Here is a 24,740-nt window from a genome sequence, read left to right as displayed (position 1 = left end):
GATATGGTTTCTGTTAATAAAAAGCAACCTGTCTCACTGGAGAAAAATAAATGAAATGTCCTCTAAAGCCAATTTGAGAAGTCAGCCATGCTCAGAAACATTCAGTGGCTCTTTATTGCTGGGCATAAATCTAAACTTCTCTGCTTCGATTTTAAAATCTTAAAATATCTGGCTTCACTATCCCAATTCCATCTTAAATATTCTCTATTCGCCCAAATGATTAAGCTCTTTATTTCTTATTAATTGAAATATATTTTTCTTATGTTTTCCCCTTATTTTTGGTATCTAATTATGCTAAGAAGGCAAACTTTTTTTTGGCCTCTGAAGTTGACCTCCATCCCCAAAATATTTTTAAAATCCACCACCATCTCTCAATTCCCCCTGCAAGTGCCTTCATGTTGGCTCTCAACATTACTTCTTTTCAGGACTACTGCAACTGTTCCCACTAAACTCTACATGCGCAGCAACACTGAACCCATGGTACGTATTATGTGTGTATGTCTCTTACTCTGTAGCCTCATTAGCTCCCTGGGGGCAGAGACTGTGCCTTCGTCATTTTTAACTCAATGTCTAAGTCATGGTTGTTCTTTTTAAAAAATGTTTAGAAAAATGCAGAAGCACAAAATAATTGTTTACTAATCAACTTAAAACAACTTAATGTTCCAATCTACTAATCAGCTTAAAACATCATGATATTCCAAGTAGCAAAATAAAAAGTGACACAAATTTATAGTGGATAAACAAAAGTGAAAGTTATTTTAGACAAAGGGGAAAGGGGAGAAAAAGAGAAGAAGAGAAACATCAATGTGTGGTTGCCTCTAGCACACCCCTTATTGGGGACCTGGCCCACAACCCAGGCATGTGCCGTGACTGGGAATCGAACCAGCGATCTTTCGGTTTGTAGGCCAGTGTGCTATCCACTGAGCCACACCAGTCAGGGCTCCACATTTTCAAATTTATTTAATAAGGGTTGTACAGTATCTTAAAATTCCCTTCATTTTTTTTTCAGTATTTATGGTGATCTCCTCAAGATCCTTTTATATTTTATTTTTTTGATTAGGTTAACTACTTATTGTTACCCCCCCCCCCCAGAACGTGCTTTTGGATGTATTTTATTCTTTTCTATATTAAGTTTATTAATATCCATTTTTATATTTGCTAATATTTTTGCTTTCCTTAGGTTCACTGTTTGTACATTCTTTAACTTCCTGAGTTGGATTCTTATTTTCACTCTTTCTTCCTTAATACTTGAAGTTAAAAAGCTTCCTCTGAACGCTAGTCCAAAAGCCCTGATATACAATATTTTTACAGGTATTTTCTAAATAGTACTCTGAAATTTTGATTTTGCTCTGATTCAAAAATTAAGGTATTAAAATATTATTTTCAGGTGATGGGGGCTTTTTGGTTTTTGATTTTGAAATTTATTTCTAGTTATACTGCATTACGATCGCATAATACTGATTATTTGTCGAATATCTGTATATTCAAATGCTGGTTATTAGTAGAGTGTGATTCACACTCTTCCACTGGTAAGTGTCCTTCTTCAGTTCATTTAATGTGTTTTCCCTGAATTAAATCTCACCATATCACGACCATGACTGTCTCCTATCTAAGAAGGCTCCTAGATGTCACAATGGTAAACCTCAGAAAGAGCCAGCAGAAACAGTTCTTATCGTGGTACCGCTTCCTGCCCACGCCCCTCCTCCATCTCCACTGTTTTTGGAAAAACTTCTACCTATTTGGTAGGTCTGAACTCTCTCGCCTTTTTTTATGAAAGAGTATGCTTTTCTATTTACCATTTTTCTTGCAGCTTTTAGATGACTCCTGAGATGGGGAAAATGCTGAATCTGTAAAATTGTTTAAAGTAGAAAGTTCTCTCTTAGGGTTTTGATAACCCTTCCCTGTTTATACAGGTAGCCATGAGAGTACCACACCTTTTCTTCCTCTACTCCACTATCCTTGGGCACTAGCAAAGAAACACTTTACTATATCTCTGAAACAAAAGTAAAAATCCCTGTTTCCTTCTTGAACCACAATGTGCTGCCCAGATGTGGCAATGCTGAAAGTGTATGTAGGTATGAATCCTTTTCTGCACATACCATATACAGAGATGTATAGTGTACACATTACCGTAAGAATTTTTACAAATGGAATCATTCCATAATTCCGTCTTAAAAATTTACTATTATAGATAATTCCCCACATAAATACTTTATTCATCAAATAATAAGAGTATTTTCTATGTGCCTCGTATTATGTAGGCAGTCTGAATTCATCAGTCAACAAAACTGATTAAGTATCTCTTGTCTCATGGAGCTGCTTCTTGCTGGGTGAGTTTAGCTGCTGACACAAAATAAGCCATTCACCAACCATAAAAGTGTAAATATTTTTTGTGAACAATTTGAAGAGAATCTACCACAAAGATAGTATTGTATTAAATTTACGACGACAATATTATACTTGAAGACATGCTATATAATCACTTACTTCTATTCTCAGTTGGGCAATTTCAAGGAAAATAACCAGAAGGGTACACTAATAGTTTTTACATGGGCATTATTCAGTCACTGCGGCCCAGAATTGATAACACGGGTGAAAACAGGTTCTGTGTTTGTAATCAAAGTGACATCACGACATCACGCTTTAGGAGTATATCCTTAATATTTATTTTTTGCATATTAGACAGACAATGAGAGAGATTCCAAAATTAGGTATGAAAAAAGATCTCTTAACAATGTACTCACTCCCTAATACAGAGTGAGAAGGCTAATAATATTCTAAGCTGGCTCTCCTTGTAGGAGGCAGCCTTGAGGTGAGCACAGGGAGCTTGTAGACCGATCTTGTAATTGTCGCTCCTCTGAAAAAGAAAGTGAGGCAAATGTCATTGCTAGTGACCAATAATGTAATACATATAAAGTTAATTATGTGCTTATAAATTTCGTACCTTTGTCAAGGAAGCACAAGTTCAGTGAGCTGTGTCTTCTCGAACTTCACCCGCAGCAAATGGGGCACTGACAGCATTAACTATCACATCACCATGATTTCTTACATATTATGCAAAAGCTACACAATGAGTTAACAGAAACTTCCATATTATTAGATATTAAAAGAGATAAAATAAACATTTAAGATAAATAAGATAAACGTGTATCAGAAAAATTAAAGATAAAAGATAAATTTTAGTCTTCTAGATGACCCCCAAAAGACGAAAAAATGTTAAATGAAAATAACTTATAGATGGAGAGCAGATGACAGCTATTGGGGGGGCGGGGAGTTGAGGGGGGTGGAGGGACTGAGCAGAAAGGAAAAAGGACGCATGGACATGGACAACAGAGTGGTGACCGCTGGGGGAGGGGGATAATAAAGAGGACTAAATGGTAATGGAAAAAAAGTACAATAAAGATTCAATTAAAAAAAATTAAAAAGCAGCTTTGTATGTCAAAAAAAAAAAATTATTGCCATAGATAGGCTTTCTCCATAATTATCTAATTTTTGTTAATGAACTGTAGTGGTTCTAATATTTTCCATTTAGCATATAAGGTACTATCCCCAAAATGAAGGTGTACAATAGTTTAACTATAGGATACTGGCCGATTGCTAAGTTAGTAATGAAACCACTGACCTATCAGGCTTATAAGGAACCTATTAGAATGTAAGAGTATAGAAACAAAGTTAATATTCATCATTTTCATTATTAAATAAAACCCACATGTTGCAAAAAACAAAAAAAAGAAAATAATATAAAGTAATTTATTTTATGGGATTTAAATCATTGCCAATATATATTTTATAATATACCTTAATAAACTGAACTATTAAGTCCTTAGAGTTTTGACTTAATAACAAATACTACTTTTAAGAGGTAAACAATTTTTAAGCAGTCTTTATTTTTATAGTAATTGCTGTAATAGTCAAGCACCTCATTTGTGAGAATTGGGTGGGTACAAAAATGACCTAGCAAGAAAATATGATGATAAACATGTTAATTATTTTGAGCACCTGAATTAAGATTGATATTTTATTTTTTAAAGATTTTACTTATGAAAATGAGTTCTAAATAAATTACTACCGTAATACAAAATAATGGCAGTCCATGTAACTCCTACCTTACTGTAATCTAATTTTTCCTTGTTAAAAAAGCACTGAAGGAGTTAATTCAGATGTCCACCCTCTCAGAGCGAAAAGGTCATAACATGAGACCAAAACAAAACAAAAAAATGAACCTTATCAGTACTAAACAGTCTTTGATTTAAAATTCATAAATCAAAAATTAAAACAAATACAAGACAGCTTTTTGTTTTGTTTTTTACCTGTAAAATAGCCACTTCATTTCGGAGCTGACTTTCCTGTTTTGTAGGAAATCTCATCTTATCAATTACTTTAATAGCCACATCCCTTCCAGTCTTCCTATGTTTTCCTAGTTATAAAGAAAGTATAGACAGAAAAGAAAAAGCAAATTGACAGCTCATACACAAAAATTTATCAGAAAGTTTTTCACAGATGCAAATTTATATGAATTTACTCTTTTTTAAAAAAGTGTATTTATTTTTAGAGAGAGGGAAGGAAGAGAGGGAGAGAAACATCAATGTGTGGTTGCCTCTCATGTAGGCCCCCCGCCACCCCACTGGGGGCCTGGCCCGCAATTCAGGCGTGTGCCCTGACTGGGAAAGGAACTGGCAACCCTTTGGTTTGCAGGCCGGCACTCAATCCACTGAGTCATACCAGCCAGGGCTGGATTTACTCTTATGTTTCTTTTCTTTGGCCCATTTTTCTCTTTCTCCTTCATTCACTTTTAATTTTGAGAAATAAATTATGTTCTCCCTCTATAGAATTTGCACCTTATAAAGGGTGTCTCATTATTTGAAATTTGAATCAACTTTTTGGTGAAAAATAACCTGCCTTATTAAGTAAATGAGAGTTAACTTCCCTGACCTGGTATTCAGAGAGACTGTCAAGATGGAAACACTGTACCAATGAGTTAACTTTATTCTAGGTTCACTAAATCACCCCAATGTGATTTAGCCACATATAAGAGCAAGCCTGGAGGCAGTAAGGCCAACTAGGAGATTACCGTACTGTCTCAGCAAGGGATACAGGGGTTTAATGTTACATTTCTTTTGTAATGTGGATCATGCATGGCTTAATGTACGTACCCTTACATACATTCAGTTTAATACTAACAACCCTGTGAGCTATGCAAATCAGCTTTATTAACTCAGTTAAACTGATGAAGATAATGAGGCACAGTGAGATTACATGACTTTGCCAATATCCTAAGTCACAGAGCAAACAGGAGACAAGTGGTGCCATTTGTGTGGAAAATTAGGAGGGCATATACTTCAATAAACAAGCCTACACAGCCCAACATAAACCTCAAACCACTTATTTTTCCCACACAAATATCTTTATGTATGAGCTACAGGAATAAAGTGAGGCTGCTGTGAAACTAATTTTGTAATTCTTTCTGTTACTTAATGTGGTAAGATGTAACATCTGGCAGATGTAAAATTTCACAACTTTTCTATAGTATATACAATACACAAATGACTAGTCACTTACCTCCATAAACAATACCAAACTGGCCTGAACCAAGCACCTCATCTGCAAAGATCTGGTAAACAGTACTGATGTCCTATTTAGGAAAGAGGAAGCAGTAAGTATAATTTACTTTTACAAAGCACTGTCAGCACCTCTAACTCTTTTCATTCAAATGCTTAAGTACATTTTTGTTTTTATGACATAGGCAACTAATTTTCATAACAATATTTTATGAAACAGGCTTTCTATGTCCTAGAAAAGTAAGCCCAATTTTCATACTATCACTCTCAATGTGCAAGTATAATGTACTCTGTAAAAAGACCTTTGGGAGCCCTGGCTGATGTGGCTCAGTGGCTGAGTGCCTGCCTGCAAACCAAATAGTCGCTGCTTCCCCAGTCTAGGGCATGTGCCTAGGTTGCCTGCCAGGTCCCCCAGTAGGGGGCGCGCAAGAGGCAACTATAAGTGGATGTTTCTCTCCCTCTCTTCCCCTCAGTAAAAATAAATAAATCAAATCTTTAAAAAAACAAAAAAACAAAAAAAACGACCTTTGGGAAAAAATGCTTTGACTAAAAAAATCTTAAGATTTATTAAGTAGTGAATTAAAAAAGTAAATTAACATAAAAAAATTAAGAACAGAGTTTTACCTATTTTATCGTTAAAGAGATTTGCCACTTTAAAAAGAAAACTCAAAAGGTTCATATTATTAACATTAGGCTAATTTGGAAAGACTAATGAAAAGAGTATGTATGAGAAAAATCTGTAATTCCAATCTACTCAATTTTATCCCTTCTTTCCCTCCCTCCCCTTTCCTTCCTTCCTTTTTTGTTTTCTTAAACAACAGTGGTTGTCGGAAATTTGGGGGGGGCACTCTCTAATGCCATCGATAGCTCTTCAGCAATGTCATTCTTCTGTTTGGGAATGTCTTGCATCCTCCATGAAGTTCGGGACTCTCTATCTTGTTTAGTGTTACATTCCTAGCCAGCACCTGTCTCATGGTAATCCCTCAAATAATTTCGTCTCCTAGGCCTCAATTTCTTTTTGGTAAAATGGATACAGTAACATCTATCTCACTAGATTTCTGAGTAAATTAAATTATGGTGTATATAAAGTATCAAGATGTCCAGTGCCTGACATACAACAATCAGTACAGCTAACCCTCGAACGATGTGAGGGAAGGGACTACAAGCCCCACGCAGTTGAAAATCAACATATTACTTTTAACTCCCCCAAACTTAACTACTGTTGGCCCTTTGCAACTGAGGATTCAACCAAATGCAGAACAAAAATACTGTTTTCGCTCTGCACTTGGTTGAATCCATGGATGTGAATCCTGAGGATACCATGGAAGGGTAATTTTTACTTACCACATTCTCCTGGATCTGACAATTAGATACAGAGATACTGGTACACAAATCTTCTGTAAAATATAAGAATGATGTATGAGGAAAGAACAAAATTGTTAGTATATGACTTAACAATATTAATATTTACTGATATGTGAATACCCTGAGTATATTAAATTTAAAACACTGGCTAACATTCAGTTAATATAATTACATTTGTTAAAAAAAATTCATACATGCAACACTAATCCAGGAAGAGGAAACTGGTTCAATTATATATGGTACATCCATACAAAGGGATACTATCTAAACATTTAATAGTGTAGAGCTATAAGTAATGCATCAAAAGGTATCCGTGACATATCATGGAGTGATAAACGTAAGTTGCAGGGTAGTAGCATTTGAATTAAAAACAAACAAAAATAAAGATTACTTCTAGTGAGTGAGAGCACCAGAGCTGGGGAACAAAGATTGTAGTCTTCATATACTTCTATACAGTTTGTAATTTTTAAAACATAAGCATATACATTATTTTAATAAAAAATTTAAAAATTAGGTAAATCTATATACTGACATTGAAATATATCTGATATATATTAAATAGTGGATAACAGCAAGTTGCAGAAAGAACACAGAGTATGACTACATTTTTAATAAAAATATGATAATGTAGTACAGACAGTAAAGGTGCCTCTTCCCCTCACCCCTCCCCAAACCAATAAATATACACCAAACTATTCGTTGTTTTCTGAGGGGGAGATATGCAATTGGGAATGGGGGGATGTTTTATGTGTATAGGGAGCACTTTCTCATTTTATATATTTATATAATGTTTAAAGGTTTGTGTTACTTGGGAAGTAAAGAAAGTAACAAGAAAAAGAGAACCGGAGAACGTGGAGAGTAAGCCAAGAGACTAGATATCAAACATCCAGACCCTTGGAGACAACTAAAGAAACAAGATACAAAACTTCCTTTAAAATCCCAAATATAAAAATATAAAACTTCATTAACAAGGAAATGGTAAGTAATATATAGCTCAAAAAATAAGTAATATGACTGTAAAAAACTCAATTTTAAGTCAATTTAAAAATATTTCAAATATTGATTAATGAAACAAAAAAGGCACAGCATCAACAAAATTAATGTGTTTAAAACTCTGCTTTTCAGTAGTTGTAGTTTCCTAGTTTAAATCAATATTTAGCTTCAAAGGCCTTCACTATCTAGCTCGATCCAGTTTTTTTCCATTTTAAATCATTTTTCTTTTTCAATTACACTTGACATACACTATATTGGTCTCAGTGATTAGATATTATATTTCTTACTAAGTGATCGTCCCAATAAATCTATCACATATCTGACACCATACGTAGGAGAGATTTAAATGCAGAGGCCAAGATTACATAGCTAGTAAGTGGCAGATCTGGGGTTTCATTCTCCAGAATCCTCACTCTTAACCCTTCTCCAGTTCTGCTTTTAGAAACCCTTAACCCTAGGGAGGAGGTCCCTAAATCCAATGATATATGTAACTTGTGTGTATGTGCCTGTATTATATAGGGGGAAATATACTACAGTTCTGTCTAAAATCCCTCCGAACTTGAGGAGCACTGTAAACATCCATCTATTCATCCTCTAAAGATCTTAGACACCAAACGTGGTCATGGTCACTACCTTTCTCCCTTTGATCACGCTGTCTCCTCAACTAGAGGCCACTACCACATCCACCTCTGCCATTTAGCCCTGCCTATCCTCACCTACCTGAGATCCAAGCTTAAGGCCCAAATCAGGTTCTTCTACCAGGAAGTAAGTCTCTGTTTACTCCTCCTGTCCAGTTCGAGTAATGCGTTACTCATTTTTGCACTCTACTGCTTTATACTGCCATCTAACACTGGTGTATATATGTCTTTTCTCCTTAAACAGCCTTTAAAATTTCTAGTTTTCTTTTGTGTTCTAGCTGAGAACCTAGCATAATGCCAAGAATAGCTTCACAAAATAATACAGCTGAACTGAAATAAATCATACTCAGAAACTGGTTGATGTCTGTTTCAATTTAGATATATTCGTTTAATAAATGAGTTATGTTTCCCCATAAATAGCATGCCAGTGGAGGAGAAGTGCCATTAAACTGTGGCTTTCTGATTTAGTGTTCAGCTGAACCTTTATCAAATTTTGTTGGTACCAAGGACATATGTTTCCCTAATTTTAAAATATTTCCGAATGTTTTAATTCAGTTAAAAGAAACAGAGCATTTCTGACTTCACAGATTTCACGAGTATGATGTGAACAAACCGTAACACTTTACAGCCTGCTACTGAAGCAAAATACTGATACTAGTAGTTAATCCAACAATAATGCATGGATGGACGCTAAACCCTGTTATATGTATCTTATATGTCCTCCTTCATTTAATACTGATAACCGTAAAAAGAAGGTAATGTTTTAGAACAGTACAGTACTTGTCTAAGATCACACAGCAAGTTGGCCAAGCCAGGATTTAAATGTAGGGAGACAGACCCTGGAGCCTAGCTCTAGGGGACTTTATGTATACCCTATAACCAACATAACTGTATAAAGGAATTAACTTTAAGCTTTGTTAACACCAAACAAAGCTTAAAATGAGCATTAAAAATACATACAGAACATATGACCACACCACAAAATACTTAAGAACCGAAGGGGAAAAAAAGCCATCAACAAGCATATTGCTTACTGTGATCTTTCCCTTGCCCTGGAGAAGTGCAGACACTGGCTTGAGGGGTAACAGGCATGAGAGCTTGGCGAATTGCTTTCTCCCAGCTCTGTGCTACATCGAGTCCAACTCCAGTGGCGGCAAGAACAGGATTGTGAGAGCTATCTCCAATGTTCTCACCCACAAAGTACACCATAGTATCAGTGATGATTTCAAAACAGTGTGGGTTGCTGCCTTGTGAAACGTTTGTCAGATCTTGTGGCGAGGATATGCGGAGAATTTCTGAAAGTGGAATTTCCTGAAGTAAAAATTAAGCATTGGAAAATATAAAACTTTGTTTTTATTTTCATTACACTAAACAATAAAAAATATGCATTTCTAATAAATGCTATTAATACACACATGCGTGGCCCATGGAACATACAGTCAAGTCTTGTGATAGTATCTTCCTTGAATAATCTGCATGTTCAGCAAGGCCAGAGGCAGAGCATGAAGTGTCAAAACCGTCAGTGATTCCCTATCACAGGTCATTATAATGTAAGGAAGGAGAGGATTTAAGAAGCCAATGGCTGCTATAGACAATACTTGTCACTTTCCAACTGTCATTAAATCAACTCAACAACTACTTTTATACTGGCTGCTGTCTGCAAGATACAAAGTGGGCAAAAGTAGGTTTACAGTTGTTTGTATGGAAAATGATACAATAATTAATAAACAGTAATACAAGAATAAACTCTGTTTTGCGCACTCACAACTGTAAAGCTATTTTTGCCCCACATTGTATATCCCCAAAAGGAGACCAAAGCAGATATAATAGCAGCAAATTAGAATGTCCAATTCTGTCCATAACTGTAACAATGATTTATGTTTAGTCCACTTCTTAAGGCAAAAAAAATTTATCAAATAAACCCCAACTAACTTTAAGTCATTTGTTTCTAGTCTCTTTCTTACTGTTACAATTACAATCGTGTTGGGGTCAGTCAGTGACAGGGCAAAATGTGGAGCAAGCCAAGCAAAGAAGACTGTACAAAGTAAATGAAGAGGCAGAAGCAGCATCTGGGAACTGGGAGCTAAGGCAAAGTGGAAGGTGTGAGAAACAATACCATGGTGGCCTGTTCTGGACGTGCAGTGATCGTGTGAGTTTCTGAATAGTTTAATCTAAACCACAGTACCAGAAGTGAAGCAGCAGCAACCTGACAGGCAACCGAAAACAAAGAAACACAGGCACACAAAACAGCCTTTGGTAGCAGAACTGTTGAAGGGAATGAGATGGACAGGTGGGGACAGGTACTTCAACAAGGAACTGAACAGTGAGTGACTCCTAAAAACTATTAGGCAGAGTCGTAACGGGTATATTCCAATATAACATTTAATGAATATTATTCAGATGTATTTGGAAAACACACTATTTTAATGTACGTATCTTTAAAAATGTGAAATCTTTACCTTATAATACTTTGATCCAGATTCGTTTTGAAACAATGTTAGACATTTGCTGTCAAGTCTCCAATAATGCCTCTTTCTCTATAAAATAAAGAATATAAAACTGAAGTTCAAACAATGATTACTCCCAAGTACCTCTCCTTTTCACTTCTATTCATAAATTTGTACTTTTTAATAGGTTTAAAATTCATGAGGTTCAAAACTCTGAAAATATAGAAGATACAGAGAAAAGTATACTCCCACCATCACTCCTACTCTTACATTCAGACATCAATATTGCTAAGTTTGGGGAATCCTTTTAGAGAACTTTATACATGAACACACAAATATATATGTATTACACACACAGAGATACGGAATTTACCTATTGGCTAAATTTCTAAAGGCTGGCTTGCTGGGTCGAAAGATATGTTTACATATAATTCTGTTTGACAGTATTAAATTACCCTACATAAGCTTTCACCCAATTTAAAGGCTAATCAGCAACATGAGAGTGCCTGTGTACTCATACCTTCACAAATGCAGTATGTTATGAAACTTTTTGATGTTTGATATACTGCTAACACAAACTGGTACTCAGTGAAATTTTAAGTTGTATCTTAAGATCATGCTAAGTTTAAGAGTCATTTGTATTTTCTTGTCTGTGAACTCTGTTCATTAGTTTCTCACATAATATGTATTCATGGTTCCTCCATGTCTTCTCATGGCTTGGCAACTCATTGTTTTTTAGTGCTGAATAGTATTTCACTGTCTGAATGTACCACAGTTCACTTACCACTCACCTACTTAAGATTACTCCATTGCTTCCAAGTTTTGCAATTATGAATAAAGGTAATATAAATATCCATACGCAGGTTTTTAAATGGATATAAATTTTCATCTTATCGTAAATAGCAAAGAGTGTGATTTCTAGATCATATGATAAGAACATTTTAGTTTTGTAAGAAACTGCCTTCCAAAGTGGCTGTACCATTTTGCATTCCCATCAGCAATGAATGAAAAGTGCCTGTTGCTCTTTATCCTCACCAGCATTTGGTGTTGTCAGTGTTCTGGATTTCAACCATTTTAGTAGGTGTATAGTGGTAGCTTGTCGTTTTAATTGGCATGTCCTGCTAACATATAATGTGGAGCATCTTTTCATGTGTTTATTTGCCATCTGTGCACCTTCGTTGGTGAGGTATATGTTAAGGTCCTGTGCCGATTTAAAAAAAATTTTTTTATCTGTCCTAGCTGGTGTGGCTCAGTGGACTGAGTGCCAGCCTGTGAATCAAAGGGTCGCTGGTTTGATTCCCAGTCTAGGGCACATGCCTGGGTTGTGGGCAAGGCCTTGGTAGGAGGCACACAAGAGGCAACCACAAGCTGATGTTTTTCTCCCTTTCTCCCTCCCTTCCCCTCTCTAAAATAAATAAAATAAAATAATAAAATAAAAAGAATTTTTATCTTCACCCAAGGATATGTTTGATTTCAGAGAGAAGAGAGACATTGATGTGACAGAAAAACATCCATCAGCTGCCTCCCACATGCACCCCAACTGGGGATCGAACCTATGACCTAGGTATGTGCCCCGACCGGGAATCAAACCTGCCACCTTTTGGTGTATGGGATGATGCTCCAACCAACTGAGCCATTCGGCCAGGGCTGGGCCCATTTTTTAAATTGTTTTCTTACACTTGAGTTTTAAGAGTGTTTTTGTATATTTTGGAGAACAGTCTTTTATCAAATGTCTCTTGCAAATATTTTCTTCCAGTTTGTGGCTTGTCTTCCCATTCTATTAACAGTGTCTTTCGTAGAGCAGAACTTTTTAACCGTAATAAAGTACAGCTTATCAATGATTTCTTTCATAGGTATACATTTGGTGTTGCAAAAGGTTATGCAAAGGGTCTCTCCTTAGACCTCTTCTGACTCTACTGCTACACAGTTCACAATTCATTAAATATTCTGCCTTTTAAAAATCTTTACAAATATATACATCTGATTCTCATTTTGATTTAAAAATGCACAATACAGCACATAACAAAGTTTCACTACCACATTTAAATGTCTGTGATTACTGACCAGGGTGTCCCTGCTGGTATAATGGACCATCCAGCCTTCCTTCACCATAGTGCTGCTCTTCCTCTTGGTGTGCTTGATGGATTGTACGACCCTCATCAGTGGAATATTATTGCTTGTTGAAGGACTAAAAAATATTTAGTATTTGTGGTAAATACCGATTATTACAATTTTAAAAAATCATATACACACTATAAGTTAATCAAGCCTTTTTAAAGGTAATGAGCTAAAATTTTTCAAAATATCTCTGGAAGACAAACAATGGCTTCAGGAAATAAATCTGTTATGCTGATACACAGTTGATCTATGAAAGATTAAGATAACACCGTAAGTCCTGATTATTTGCCATATTTCTGGAGGTCACAGGACATAAGGAAACACTGAAGAGAGCAGAAAGAATCCTCCCCAGTTAGAAGATCTGGAGCCTGGGAGAGAGTCCCACTGGGGGCTGCTGTTTAGAAAGCTGCCTGTCCCAGGCAGCATGATAAATTAGTAAACTCACAGCCAGGCAAAAGCGAGTATACCTATACTCAAATTCTCATGGTTCAAAAGTCAAATTCTATTGTTTATGTTGATAGCAAAAAGTACTTCTGGTAGAAAGTATTTCAAAGAGAATTATTTACAGATATTAAGAAAATAAATAATGTAATGAGTCACAATGGGTTATACTGAAACACAGGTCGGTGACAGTGTAGCTAGAGAAGAAGAGTGATTTGGGGGCCATGAATGAAAAAAACACTATTTCTGAGTTTCAGTCTAAAACAGTTAACTGCTTTCTCTTAAACATATGAAGTACTCATGCTCAAGAAGCTAAGTCTTCTCAATAGTCTCCAAACTGGGTAAACGAGTTTTAGTTAATAATGATATAATAAGACCTGTAATTTAAGGAGAAGTCAAACTGAGTAAATAACAACTCTGCCATGTGAGACTGATAAATGACCCATTTCTCTTAAATTCATCTTTGTTGACAATGAAAAACAAAATCTGCCAAAATGTTAATATTCTACTATGAAGTAGTGTATCCTACGGGGCTGTATATACAAAATGTTGAGTTTCCGTTACCATACGGGATATTTAAAAGTTCTATAATCAAATACCATTTTTACAAAGTGCTAAAAGTCACATTAATTGTGGCATATGAAAACTGCCCCCAAATTCGTCACCATCATCTTTGTGTAACATTCTCAGGCATATTCTTACCGTGTTTCTAACATCGGGTAATCTGCCTGTGTAAAGGCTGCGTGAAGCTAGTGGCTTTAACTGGTGGTTCAATTCTGGCACCTTACAGGAGCTATTCTACAGCTAGATGATCACATCTAGACTATATTTAAATAAAGCATTTTTCCCTTTAAAAAAACAGAATTATACCTTTCCATCTTCAGTGGGTGGCAAGAGTGATAATTTATTTCAGAAATACTGTGGTGCATGTAAAAGAATTAGCCACAATTTAATTAGATTTTAAATTACGTTTTTGGTTCCACTTAAAGAGATGTGGCTTTTTCCTCATTAATGAAGCTCCTGGACCAACTCTGCATTTGGAAGCACAGTAGCTTGCAATACCTAAACGTGTATTACCTGATTGTTTTAACAGCTTCTTCGTCTCTTTCCACATCAAGATCAGATGGATCCAGGAAGAACATTTTATCTTCTGGGGGAGATGGTTCTTCTGTGTCCTCCAAGCCCCTACTGCCATCACTATTCATGTCACTGCTGTCAATATCCATTGGCATATCTGTATCTGTTCCCAGACTGGAAGGTTCTGGCAAAGTTTTACATGAACTTCAGAGTTTTATACTAATGAGATACCAATACATCTAAACAGAGACATTATATTCAACATGAAAAAAAAGTTTGAAAACTCTTAAATGAAAAGGTAGGAAATATCTTTATGATTTAGGATGAAATATTTCGTAAGAAAGATAAAATGCACAAACCATAAAGCAATAAAAGCAATTTATTTGATTATATTACAATTTTTAATTTCTGTATGACACAAGATACTAGAAGCAAAGTAAAAGATTTACCCACTATTATTATACTTGTGGCCAATTGATTTTCTACAAGGGTCTAAGGCAATTCAGTTTAAAAAGAACAGTCTTTTCAATAAATGGTACTAGGGCAACTGGAAAACTACATATAAAAAAATGAAATTGGACCCCTTCCTTAATAAAATACAAAAATGAACTTAAAGCAGATCACAGACCTAAATATAAGAGCTAAACCTATAAAATTCTTAGAAGAAAACATAGGGGCAAATCTTTGTGGCCACGGGCTAGGCAAAGCCTTCTGAGATAGCTATGGTACCACAAACCTAAGTGACGAAAGAAAAACATAAGTAAATTGAACTTCATCAAAATTAAAAACTTGTGGTTCTACAAATGATACTTCAAGAAAGTAAAAAGACAGCCTACAGAACGAAAGTATTTGCAAATCATATTATCAAATAAGGAATTTGTATCCAGACTATTTAAAGAACTCTTACAATTCAGTAATAAAAAGATAAACAATCTAGTTAAATGGGCAAAATATCACAATAGATATTTTGCCAAAACAGATGTAAAAATGACTAATAAGTACATGAAAAGTTGTGCAGTATCAATTAGCCATCGGGTAAACGCAAATCAAGACCACAATGAGATCTCACTTTATGCTCACTAGGATAGCAATAATCAAAATAACACAGTAACAAGAGGTGGTGAGGATGCAGAGAAATCAGAATCCTTACACACTGCTGCCGGGAATGTGAAATAGTACAGCTGCTTTGGAAAACAGTTCGGCAGTCCTCCAAACGTTAAACAGAGTTTATCGTATGACTCAACAATTCCAATACTAGGTATCTACCCAAGTGAAATGAAAACATATGTCCACAGAAATTATGCTCAAATATTCACAGCAGCATTATTCATAATGAACCCAAAGTGGATACAGCTCAAATGTTCATTGACTGGTGAATGGGTAAGTAAAATGTAGTACTTTCACGCAGAGGAATATCATTCATCAATAAAAAATATGTTACAATGTGGCCAAACCCTGAAAACATTATGCTAAGTGAAAGAAACCAGTCACAAAAGACCACATATTGTATGATTCCATTTATATGAAATGTCTTGAATAGACAAACCCATAAACATAGAATATGGTTAGTGCTTGCCAGAGGCTAGGAGGGAAAGTGGATGGGAAATGACCACCAATGGGTATGGAGTTTTTTTTCTGGTGAAGAAAATGTTCTAACATTAGATTGTAGTGACAGCTGTATAACTTTGTGAATAAACTAAGTGGGTGAATTGTAATATATATAAGTTATATCTCAATAAAGCTGCTTAAAAAATGATAAGCCAGCAACTGAGAGGAGTTTGTATCACATATAACTGACAATTAGAATTATCAACAACTTCTGCAAATCAATAACTACTAATATACAAACAAAAAAATGGACACAACTTGTGAACAGGCAATTTATAGTGGAAAAACCCCTAAATAAACAGTAAACATTTGAAAGGTACACAAATTCATTAGTACTCAGATAAATACACATTAAAATAAATGTAAATAGTATTTTATATCCATTTGTCAACAAGTATAAAGGTACAAAAATATATGAAAAGACTTCAGTAATGTAGAAAAACGAGAAAACCAATCATGCTCCGTCAATGGTGTTAAACAGCAACCATAAAAAACATGCCTTAAGAGAAAATGGTAAACTCTTAAGGAGTTGTGATTTCCATCCCGTGTGCTTTTTGTCCTACAGAACTACTTACATTCAATTTTTACCGGTCATGGAACTGTTAAAGAAAAATTATGCTGAACGTTTAAAGTCATTATTCCGTCCTTCCAAAAAAAGGTAATCACTTTGATTAATATAATCTTGAAAAGAGAAAAAAATGCCAAAGAAGGGGAAATGTTTAGCTAATGATTATTTAATGGGCGAAAGAGATAGTGAAGCTATACAATGTGTTCTAATAACTATGGACTATGAAGTCACACCATATGGGTTCAAATCTTACATACTGGCTGTATTTTTCTTTGTGCCTAAGTTAAATCATCTGTAAGTACTTACCTCAAAGAGTTGTTCTTAAGAGTAATTTTCAATATGTGTAATGAGTTTAGAACATTCCTGGCATATAGAAAGCAGTCAATAAATGTCAGAACTATGAAATAGTTCTAGGAGTAACAACATGGTTTTAAACTATGTCTTTTTATATCTAAAGATGAAAGGAGATATCCAGCACTATTTGCTATATTAAACTATAAGGCAGTAGATGGCTAAAGGGAAGATGGAAAAGGATAATTAGTAATAAAAGTATATCATTACTGATTTCTGTATTTTGCTTGATTATTAAATCAGGAAAAAAAAGTCAAAGCCAAAAAACAAAATATGCAAATATAACACCATACAAAGATGATACAAAAAAGAACTGTGACCTTGTTTTAATCTTTTATGAAAATTAAGAAAAAGAACTTTACCTCCATTGAAAGTAACCTCTCCAAGGCAGTCTCTTGGTACTTTTGATGCACAGCGTTTATGGCAGTTGAATTTGCAATCTAAAATAAAATATTCAGCTTATTAATTTATGTCAAAAGTCAAGCAATATCAGATATGATTAAAGACTTTCTTTAAATTGCTCACAAATAGGGCATTAGAAATGACAATGAAGATAAAACAAAGTCTTCCTTTACTAAGAACTTAGGTCTTGGACTAAAAGGTCTAGTTTCAAATTCTGAGGCCCCCTCTTAAGTTATTTTAACTCCTCAGGGCTCAATTTCTTTATCTGTAAAATGAAATTAAAATGTTGCTGGCAAGTTTGTTTCCTTCCCTTAACTCACATTCATCTTGCCAAATACCTCTGAAAGGTTTCTCAGACTGATTCAATTCTTTTCCAATACATGTTAAGCCTTACTTACAACGTCTACTTATTAGGACCTAGGGCATATGCAGAAATAAGAGACTGAGCTCCCCCAACCAGTTATTAGGAATCAGTGAGGGCTTTCCCATACAACCATGTAAGGAAGGGCTGAGCTTCTCATGTACAAGGTCTTCCACTAATACATAATGGTTCTTTTCAGCCTGCAAGAACCTCCGAGTTGATAGCACTGCAAATCAGTCAGGTACAAGTGGTTCAATACTACTGTGTAACTCAGTGGTTCTTAAGCTATGGTCCCCAGACCAGCAGCATCAGCATCATTTGAGAAATTGTTAGAAATGCAAATTTTGGGGTCCCACCCCAGAACTACTATCTCAGCAGCTCTGGGACTGGAGTTGAGAAATGTGTTTTTTAATAACCTCTTTAGGTGACACTAAAATTGAAAGACACTGCTGTAAACTACTAACACCACCACCTACCAGCAATAACTGGGTAAAAAAGTAATGACAGGTCCTGACTTAAAAGAAAAAAACCCATCAAATTAGTAATTTGGTGGCTAATAAAACTTGCATCATATAACATTGTCTTTTTAAATGAGAAGCCTTGGAAAAATACATACATATTAATATCTTGCATATATTTTAAATAATTCATTTGTTTATCTCATAAGTTTTACAAATTGTAAGGTCCCCATTTTCCCTTTAAAATGTAGAGCCAAATTTGTGGCCCACCTGCAGCAAGTATGTAAGTTCTAATGGCAAGCATTTTTATTTCTTGTACTCCTACTCATGTTTTATTAATTTAAGTTTTCTTATATTTTATATGTGCTCTCAAGTTGCCTTGTAGTTTTAATAAAGTAAAAAATAAACAAGATAACTGAGTTGTTCTTGGAGTTGTATTCTCAAATAATCCAGCATTACTGTTTTATCTTAAAGACTAAATTATTTTTTTCATTGTTAGCTTTAAAAGTGAATGAAAATTCTAACTATTGTACTTTTTAAGCATTTTAATTTATATAAAACTACAAGAATCAGTGAAGTAAGTTCTGATTGATTTTGACTGATAAACAAAATAACTATAACCAATATAATCACAAAATATTATTCTTTTAGAGCTCTAAGAAATTAAAACTAATAACCCAGTGACAGTTAACTGGTTTAATTTCAAAATTCATTAATCTACATATTTATTTTAGTTCCTCTACAAATATTGTACTTTTCTGCATATGACTTTAGAATGTTTCTGTTCTGCTCAGCAGAGCGGCACTATTTTACTACATTCAGTAAAATTATCTGTTGGCTAGAATTTGTACATCTGTTATTAATGTTCTTTCCCAAAACATTCCTTAGTGGCTGCTTGCCAGTATACTTATGTGTTGATATTTTAAAGTAGTAACATATATTAACTCATATTCAAAAGTAAGCTGTTGAAATAAAATTTCAACATGTAATTATTCCTGCTGGACGGTTATTAGATAGTTGACAACAAACGTACAACCTATTCTCTATCTGGTGTTCCCCAATGCTGTCATATTTTTACATATTTAAGTTAAATTTGTACACAATTATTTGATTTTGTGTTGTAAACAGGATTCATTGTTGCAAAGACCTCAGGTATGTTTTATTTAGATAAAACTAGTTTTTTCAATTCCACAAATACTTCTACTATATAAAAAAGTATGGTACCAACAAGAACTGTTAAAATAATTGCATGAAAAATAAGTACCTAAGATTATTTAGAAAGGTAACACTATATCCTGTCTTAATGACTAATAATACATTTAAATTGTTTTGGTTTTCACGCTACTGTACAGCATTGCTGAGAAGAGATTTAAAAAATATAAAATCATCTTTAAAAAGCATAAAAATAATATGTAACTATAGGAAAAATTATTCCATTATTCTATTAAAAACCTGGTTCATTAAAAGATGTTTCTGAGATACTATGACAGTGTTTTAGTTTAGTGTCCAAATATGGGTGATCCCTATTATAAGTGGCTTCTACTATCTTCTACCTATTTTGGGAATGACAGTTTTTATATAGCTTTCCTAGCTATATAATTTAAAACAAAAATAACAAAATTCTTGTAATGTGTGTGTATATTTAATGGAAAAGAGAAAGCATTATTTTCTATCTTAGGTAGTATCTATTTTTGGAATCAGTAAGACTTAATTAAGCTCAAATATTGCTTACCTGCCTACTAACTCTTCTGTGTTACCAAGTACTAAGCAGCCATACCTCAGATATCCAAATTCTAGTTTTTCTGTTTACGTTCTATTTCTTTAGCATAGTTCTTGGTACACAGTACACATTGAAAACATTAGTAGTTGTTAGTAAATGTTTCGGTCTGTGGGTATCTTTTTAAGTTATCAACTACAAAACCAATATCGTTGCTTAATACTTCTAAATGTAAATATTGGGTTGGCCAAAAAGTCAGTATAGTTTTTCCACAAAATAAAAGGCACGTTTTTCATTTTCACTAACAACTTTATTGATTTAGATAGTTGGAATATGTTGGCTATCTCCCACGTGGTATAACACTGATTCTTCTCAATGAATGTCTCGATTTGATCAACTTCAATTGGTCTACCTGACCGTGGAGCGTAGTCCAGTGAGAAATCTCCAGCACGAAACTTTGCAAACCACCCTGTCACAGCATCTTCTCTATACACTGCACAAATCTTTTTTTGCATTTCAGTTGCATTTTTACTTTTCTTGAAATAATAAAGCATAATATGCTGAAAACAGTTATTTTCTTCCATCTTTGATATTAAAATGGCTACACAAAAATTCACCAATTTTGGTAATGCTCATTGACATGACAGCTGTCACAACACAGTCTAACAAGATTGTTTCAAATGAGGTCAAAGACAACTAAGTGCTACTAGAGCCATCTTATGGGGAAAAAAAAACAAACGAACATTTTGTCCAATCCAATATTTGAAACGCACATTCGCTAACAAAAAGTTATAAACTTTAATTAAGAAAAACACCCAATCCTACCTTTACACTGCATTCCTTGGCGAAAGAGGCCTTTCAGCAACCGCTTGCAGTACTGACATATAGTGGGACGGGTGTAAGAGTGAACGGCAAATGTGTGCGGCACTTTTACTCTGCACATTACCATCTTTTCCATCCAGATCGGGCGGCCGCTCCAAGAAGGAATTCTCTTACTTGGTTCTTGGTGAAGATGTGACTGAAACACACGTAACTTCCGTAAGTCAATATTAAGAAACAAAATAATAAGAGCAGGGCTTGACCACAAATGTCATTTTTCTCAAACTGTACAGCCAAAAATCTAAAAATGTAGATCTCAGCAGTTTCCTTTGGAAGCTTAACTTACCAACCTTTGAATGAGAAAAGTGCAAACCTTTTTTTGCTATTTACAATTTTTAAAAAAGGGTATTTTCATCCTCATGTATGTACATTCATTGGTTAGCTATTATTTGCCAGGAACATATGGCATTTTTCAAATAAAAAACCAAAGGGTTTAAAATCAATTTACAACAGATGTTCAAATTGCTCCAAAAACCTTACCAAGGAATTAATCACAGAAAAAGTAAATAAATTCAGAAAGTGTTATTGCCGTTCATATTAAATTACTGAGCACAATGTCTGAAAATGTTTCATAATGTTATTTTTCAAATTTATTTTTAGAAAAGACTAAAATATGTATGTAAAAATTTAAGTCTAACTAACATGATGATACAAATAACGGCAGAGTCAAGACTAACTAAAGCAACTTTACCCCCAGTAATTATGCTTTAAAAAGTTCCTTGATATTTTAAATATATCAAGTTATTCAGATTTCTCCTTTTTTTGAGCAAGTAAAACAATTAAAGAAGGCACTGATTGAAATTTTTTGTGTAACCTTAGGGATAAGTGTTTTTTGCAACAAGGGCTCTTTCTATGTATACAAAAGTAGGAATCATATTAGATTATATGTGAGTTGAATATGGCTCATCCCAGTCATTCCATGTTCATTGATTACTATAGGCCAGGTCTAATAGTATGTGTGGGGGATACAAAAATAGATATAGTCCATGTTTTCAAGCACAAAATCCAAATACCTATCTAGCTATAGTACAGATATTATTGTACCTGCATGCATCTTTACTGCTAGAACTGAGGTCCTGAGATCTTTTTTTTTTTTTTTAATACTTGCCCAAGGATACATTTACTGATTTTAGAGAAAGAAAGGACGGGGAGAGAGGGAGAGAGACACTGATGTGAGAGAGACAGATCAATCGGCTACCTCCCATGCACACCCGATCCAGTTGACTGGTAGCCTCCCGTATATACCTCATCCAAGGAACCAAATGCACAATCTAGGTGTGTGCCTTGATCTGAACTGAACCTATGACCTTGTGGTGCAAGAGATGACACTGCATCCAACCAAGACACACGGGTCAGGCTAGGTCCTGAGATCTTTCAAATGCTTTCTGTAACTAGTAATGTCTGTACCCTCATGAAAGTTGAGCCATTCTACGTTGATATGTCAACCAATGGAAGGAAAAGAAGCCAGAAGAACAAACAGAGAAGTGTGAGAGAGAAATGAAATGAGGAGATGGGAAAAAAAGATTTTTTGAAGAAAGTAAGAAAAAGGAAAAGAAAAAAAGAAAAGGACAGATGAATGGAGAAAGGCACTATAAAAAGAATACAAATACAGCCTCTGATGGCTAGGTTTTCAATAATGTACAGTGAGAAATTTTCTAAAATAAATTATGAAGTAGTTTAAGAAAAGTACGAACGGAATGTTAAACCCAAACGAAACCTGTATGCTCTATGTGTCTAAGGTGTCCTGCTCTAGTGTGGCACACCCTTCATCCATGCTGCTATGTACGGAGCATCTTCAGCAAAAGAAACACCACAGTGATTCTGCAAAGCTAACAAAGAAGTCAGTGGGAACCAGAAACATGTTTTAGGCCTTTGTTCATTCCTGGCTTCCTATTCTAGCAGTGACTCAACACTTTGTCTCCTGCTCCTGCTTCTACCACTTTTAGTGTGTCTCAAGTTTAAAACATACAAGATGGAATAAGCCTAATATAGCCAGTGATCATCAAATATATACGATATCCCTAAGAACATTCCTAACAGACCCCTTAATATACCAACAGCCAGTTAGTGACTGCCTTTTTTCAGGGATCCTGCTGGGACTGGGGTATTTGGGCCATGGTACACAACATGTGTACAAGGACTGTGCCACGGCATGAAGTCTGGCACATGAAAACTCAGGAGGCACTTACTGTGCAGCCACTTAGAAATTAGTTCCTCCTTATCTTTGGTTCAGATTTGAGGTTTTGTCCCTTCTTGTCATTGCTATCTCCTCTGTTCCTCTACAGGGTCCTCTTTTCCCATTCTTCCTTCCCGGATTTTCTACCCTGAGCTCTTCTCTTACTGTGCCTCCTTCCTTTTAGAGTGCATGCATGGACTGACATTCCCCTCTACAATTTCTACTTACTCTACAATACTCTGCACAATCTAACCAATCAAACATATCACTCTACTTCTTATACTTCCCTAGGAAACTTTCATCTTCAGGATAAAACATAAATTAATGAACTAAAATGTAATGCCATCTTCATCTGCTCTGTCCCTGTATTTCCTAATCTACTAATATCCAACTAAGGGTAGCTGGCATACCAAAATCATTGCAGGGGTCTTAAAAGAATATATGTCTATCTTACAGTCCACATTCCCAGCTGAGTCTCCTGTGTTGATGTATAAAATGTGCTGACTTTGCTATTATCAATCTTTCTCCAAGCTCTTGTATATGTTTATAACTCACTATTCTCAGTTCCTTATGTGATGGGAATCTTCTACTTTAGGGCTAAGCGATGTGGAGATATGGGATCTTTTGTGAAAGAATTTCAGAAGCTTTTATTCTGCTTCCTCAGTTTACAAAATCTTGAGACTAGGGAATCAAGAAACAGTCCAAAGGCTTGATTTTATCATTAATTTATAGAAGAACAAAGGCTTTATAGAAGCAACTAAGTAAGATTTGGTCTATGAATGGAAATCATTTTAAGTACTATAAAATGAACAAGAAAGTTGTTTCTTTCTTCCCTGATCTACTAACTTTACACTTGAGGGATATAATATATAAGAAAAAGCCATTGATTTAAAAATAATCAGTTCTGAATTAAATTCTAATATTACTTCTTATTTTGTTCTATGACTTCCCTGAAGTCACTTGACCACTCTGAGCCTCAACTTTCTCATGGTAAACAGATGTACTGATCGATAGATCTCACTGGATCTCACTGAGGGTCAGTGGGGTCATTCACTCACTCATTCACTCATCACTGAGTATACCTACTAAGTACCAGGTATTGTGCTCCCCAGCCCTATGGTGGGGCACCCAAAGACACAAGCATTGCTTTCTTTAAATAAATCATAAACTTCTTGAGGACAATCTAGTATACAAGCACTACATATACCATTAGGAGCTTTCAAAAGTACTATGGCATTCAGAAAATAAAACAACTTCTAGATAAGAGGAAAATCAGGAAAGGTAGCTATTGATCTAGGTCTGGAGAAACATGTAGGGTAGAGAAGAGCAAAAGTGGGAAGAGCAAGGATGTGTTCAGGGAATGCTGAACAGTACAGATGTGCTCAGTAACAGAACGTACAGAGGTTTTCTGGTAGGGAGCTGTGTATCATGCAGTGTAAGAAGAAGGTCCAGATGTAATATGTAACATGGAGTAAAGTGTGGAGACGAGAAGTTGGGATACTGGTTAAGAGGTAATGCAGTGAGGTCCAAGTGACAATGTGATACCAAAGTTAAAAAAATGCAGTTCATTACTATTGGTAAGC

At 35.1% G+C, this 24,740-nt stretch overlaps 1 protein-coding gene across 5 annotated transcripts in view; it reads right to left on the bottom strand.

The window, feature by feature from the left end:
* Nucleotides 1-24,740, bottom strand: part of PRKD3 (protein kinase D3) — a 69,473-nt gene that overhangs the window by 14,397 nt on the left and 30,336 nt on the right. For all 5 annotated transcript variants that reach the window (XM_053923696.2, XM_071221568.1, XM_053923697.1 and 2 more), the window contains 9 exons: nucleotides 20,928-21,120; nucleotides 17,527-17,604; nucleotides 14,638-14,821; nucleotides 13,066-13,189; nucleotides 11,014-11,091; nucleotides 9,589-9,865; nucleotides 6,903-6,955; nucleotides 5,560-5,632; nucleotides 4,311-4,417 (listed from right to left, as the gene is read on the bottom strand). In XM_053923696.2, coding sequence (XP_053779671.1) covers nucleotides 4,311-4,417; nucleotides 5,560-5,632; nucleotides 6,903-6,955; nucleotides 9,589-9,865; nucleotides 11,014-11,091; nucleotides 13,066-13,189; nucleotides 14,638-14,821; nucleotides 17,527-17,604; nucleotides 20,928-21,120 — 1,167 coding nt within the window. The remainder of the gene's footprint in view (nucleotides 1-4,310; nucleotides 4,418-5,559; nucleotides 5,633-6,902; nucleotides 6,956-9,588; nucleotides 9,866-11,013; nucleotides 11,092-13,065; nucleotides 13,190-14,637; nucleotides 14,822-17,526; nucleotides 17,605-20,927; nucleotides 21,121-24,740) is intronic.

The sequence above is a fragment of the Desmodus rotundus genome, chromosome 5 (genome assembly GCF_022682495.2).
Source record: "Desmodus rotundus isolate HL8 chromosome 5, HLdesRot8A.1, whole genome shotgun sequence".
NCBI classification, from domain to species: domain Eukaryota; kingdom Metazoa; phylum Chordata; class Mammalia; order Chiroptera; family Phyllostomidae; genus Desmodus; species Desmodus rotundus.
The sequence above is the reverse complement of the archived record's forward strand: the minus strand, read 5'-3'. Positions and strand labels throughout refer to the sequence as shown.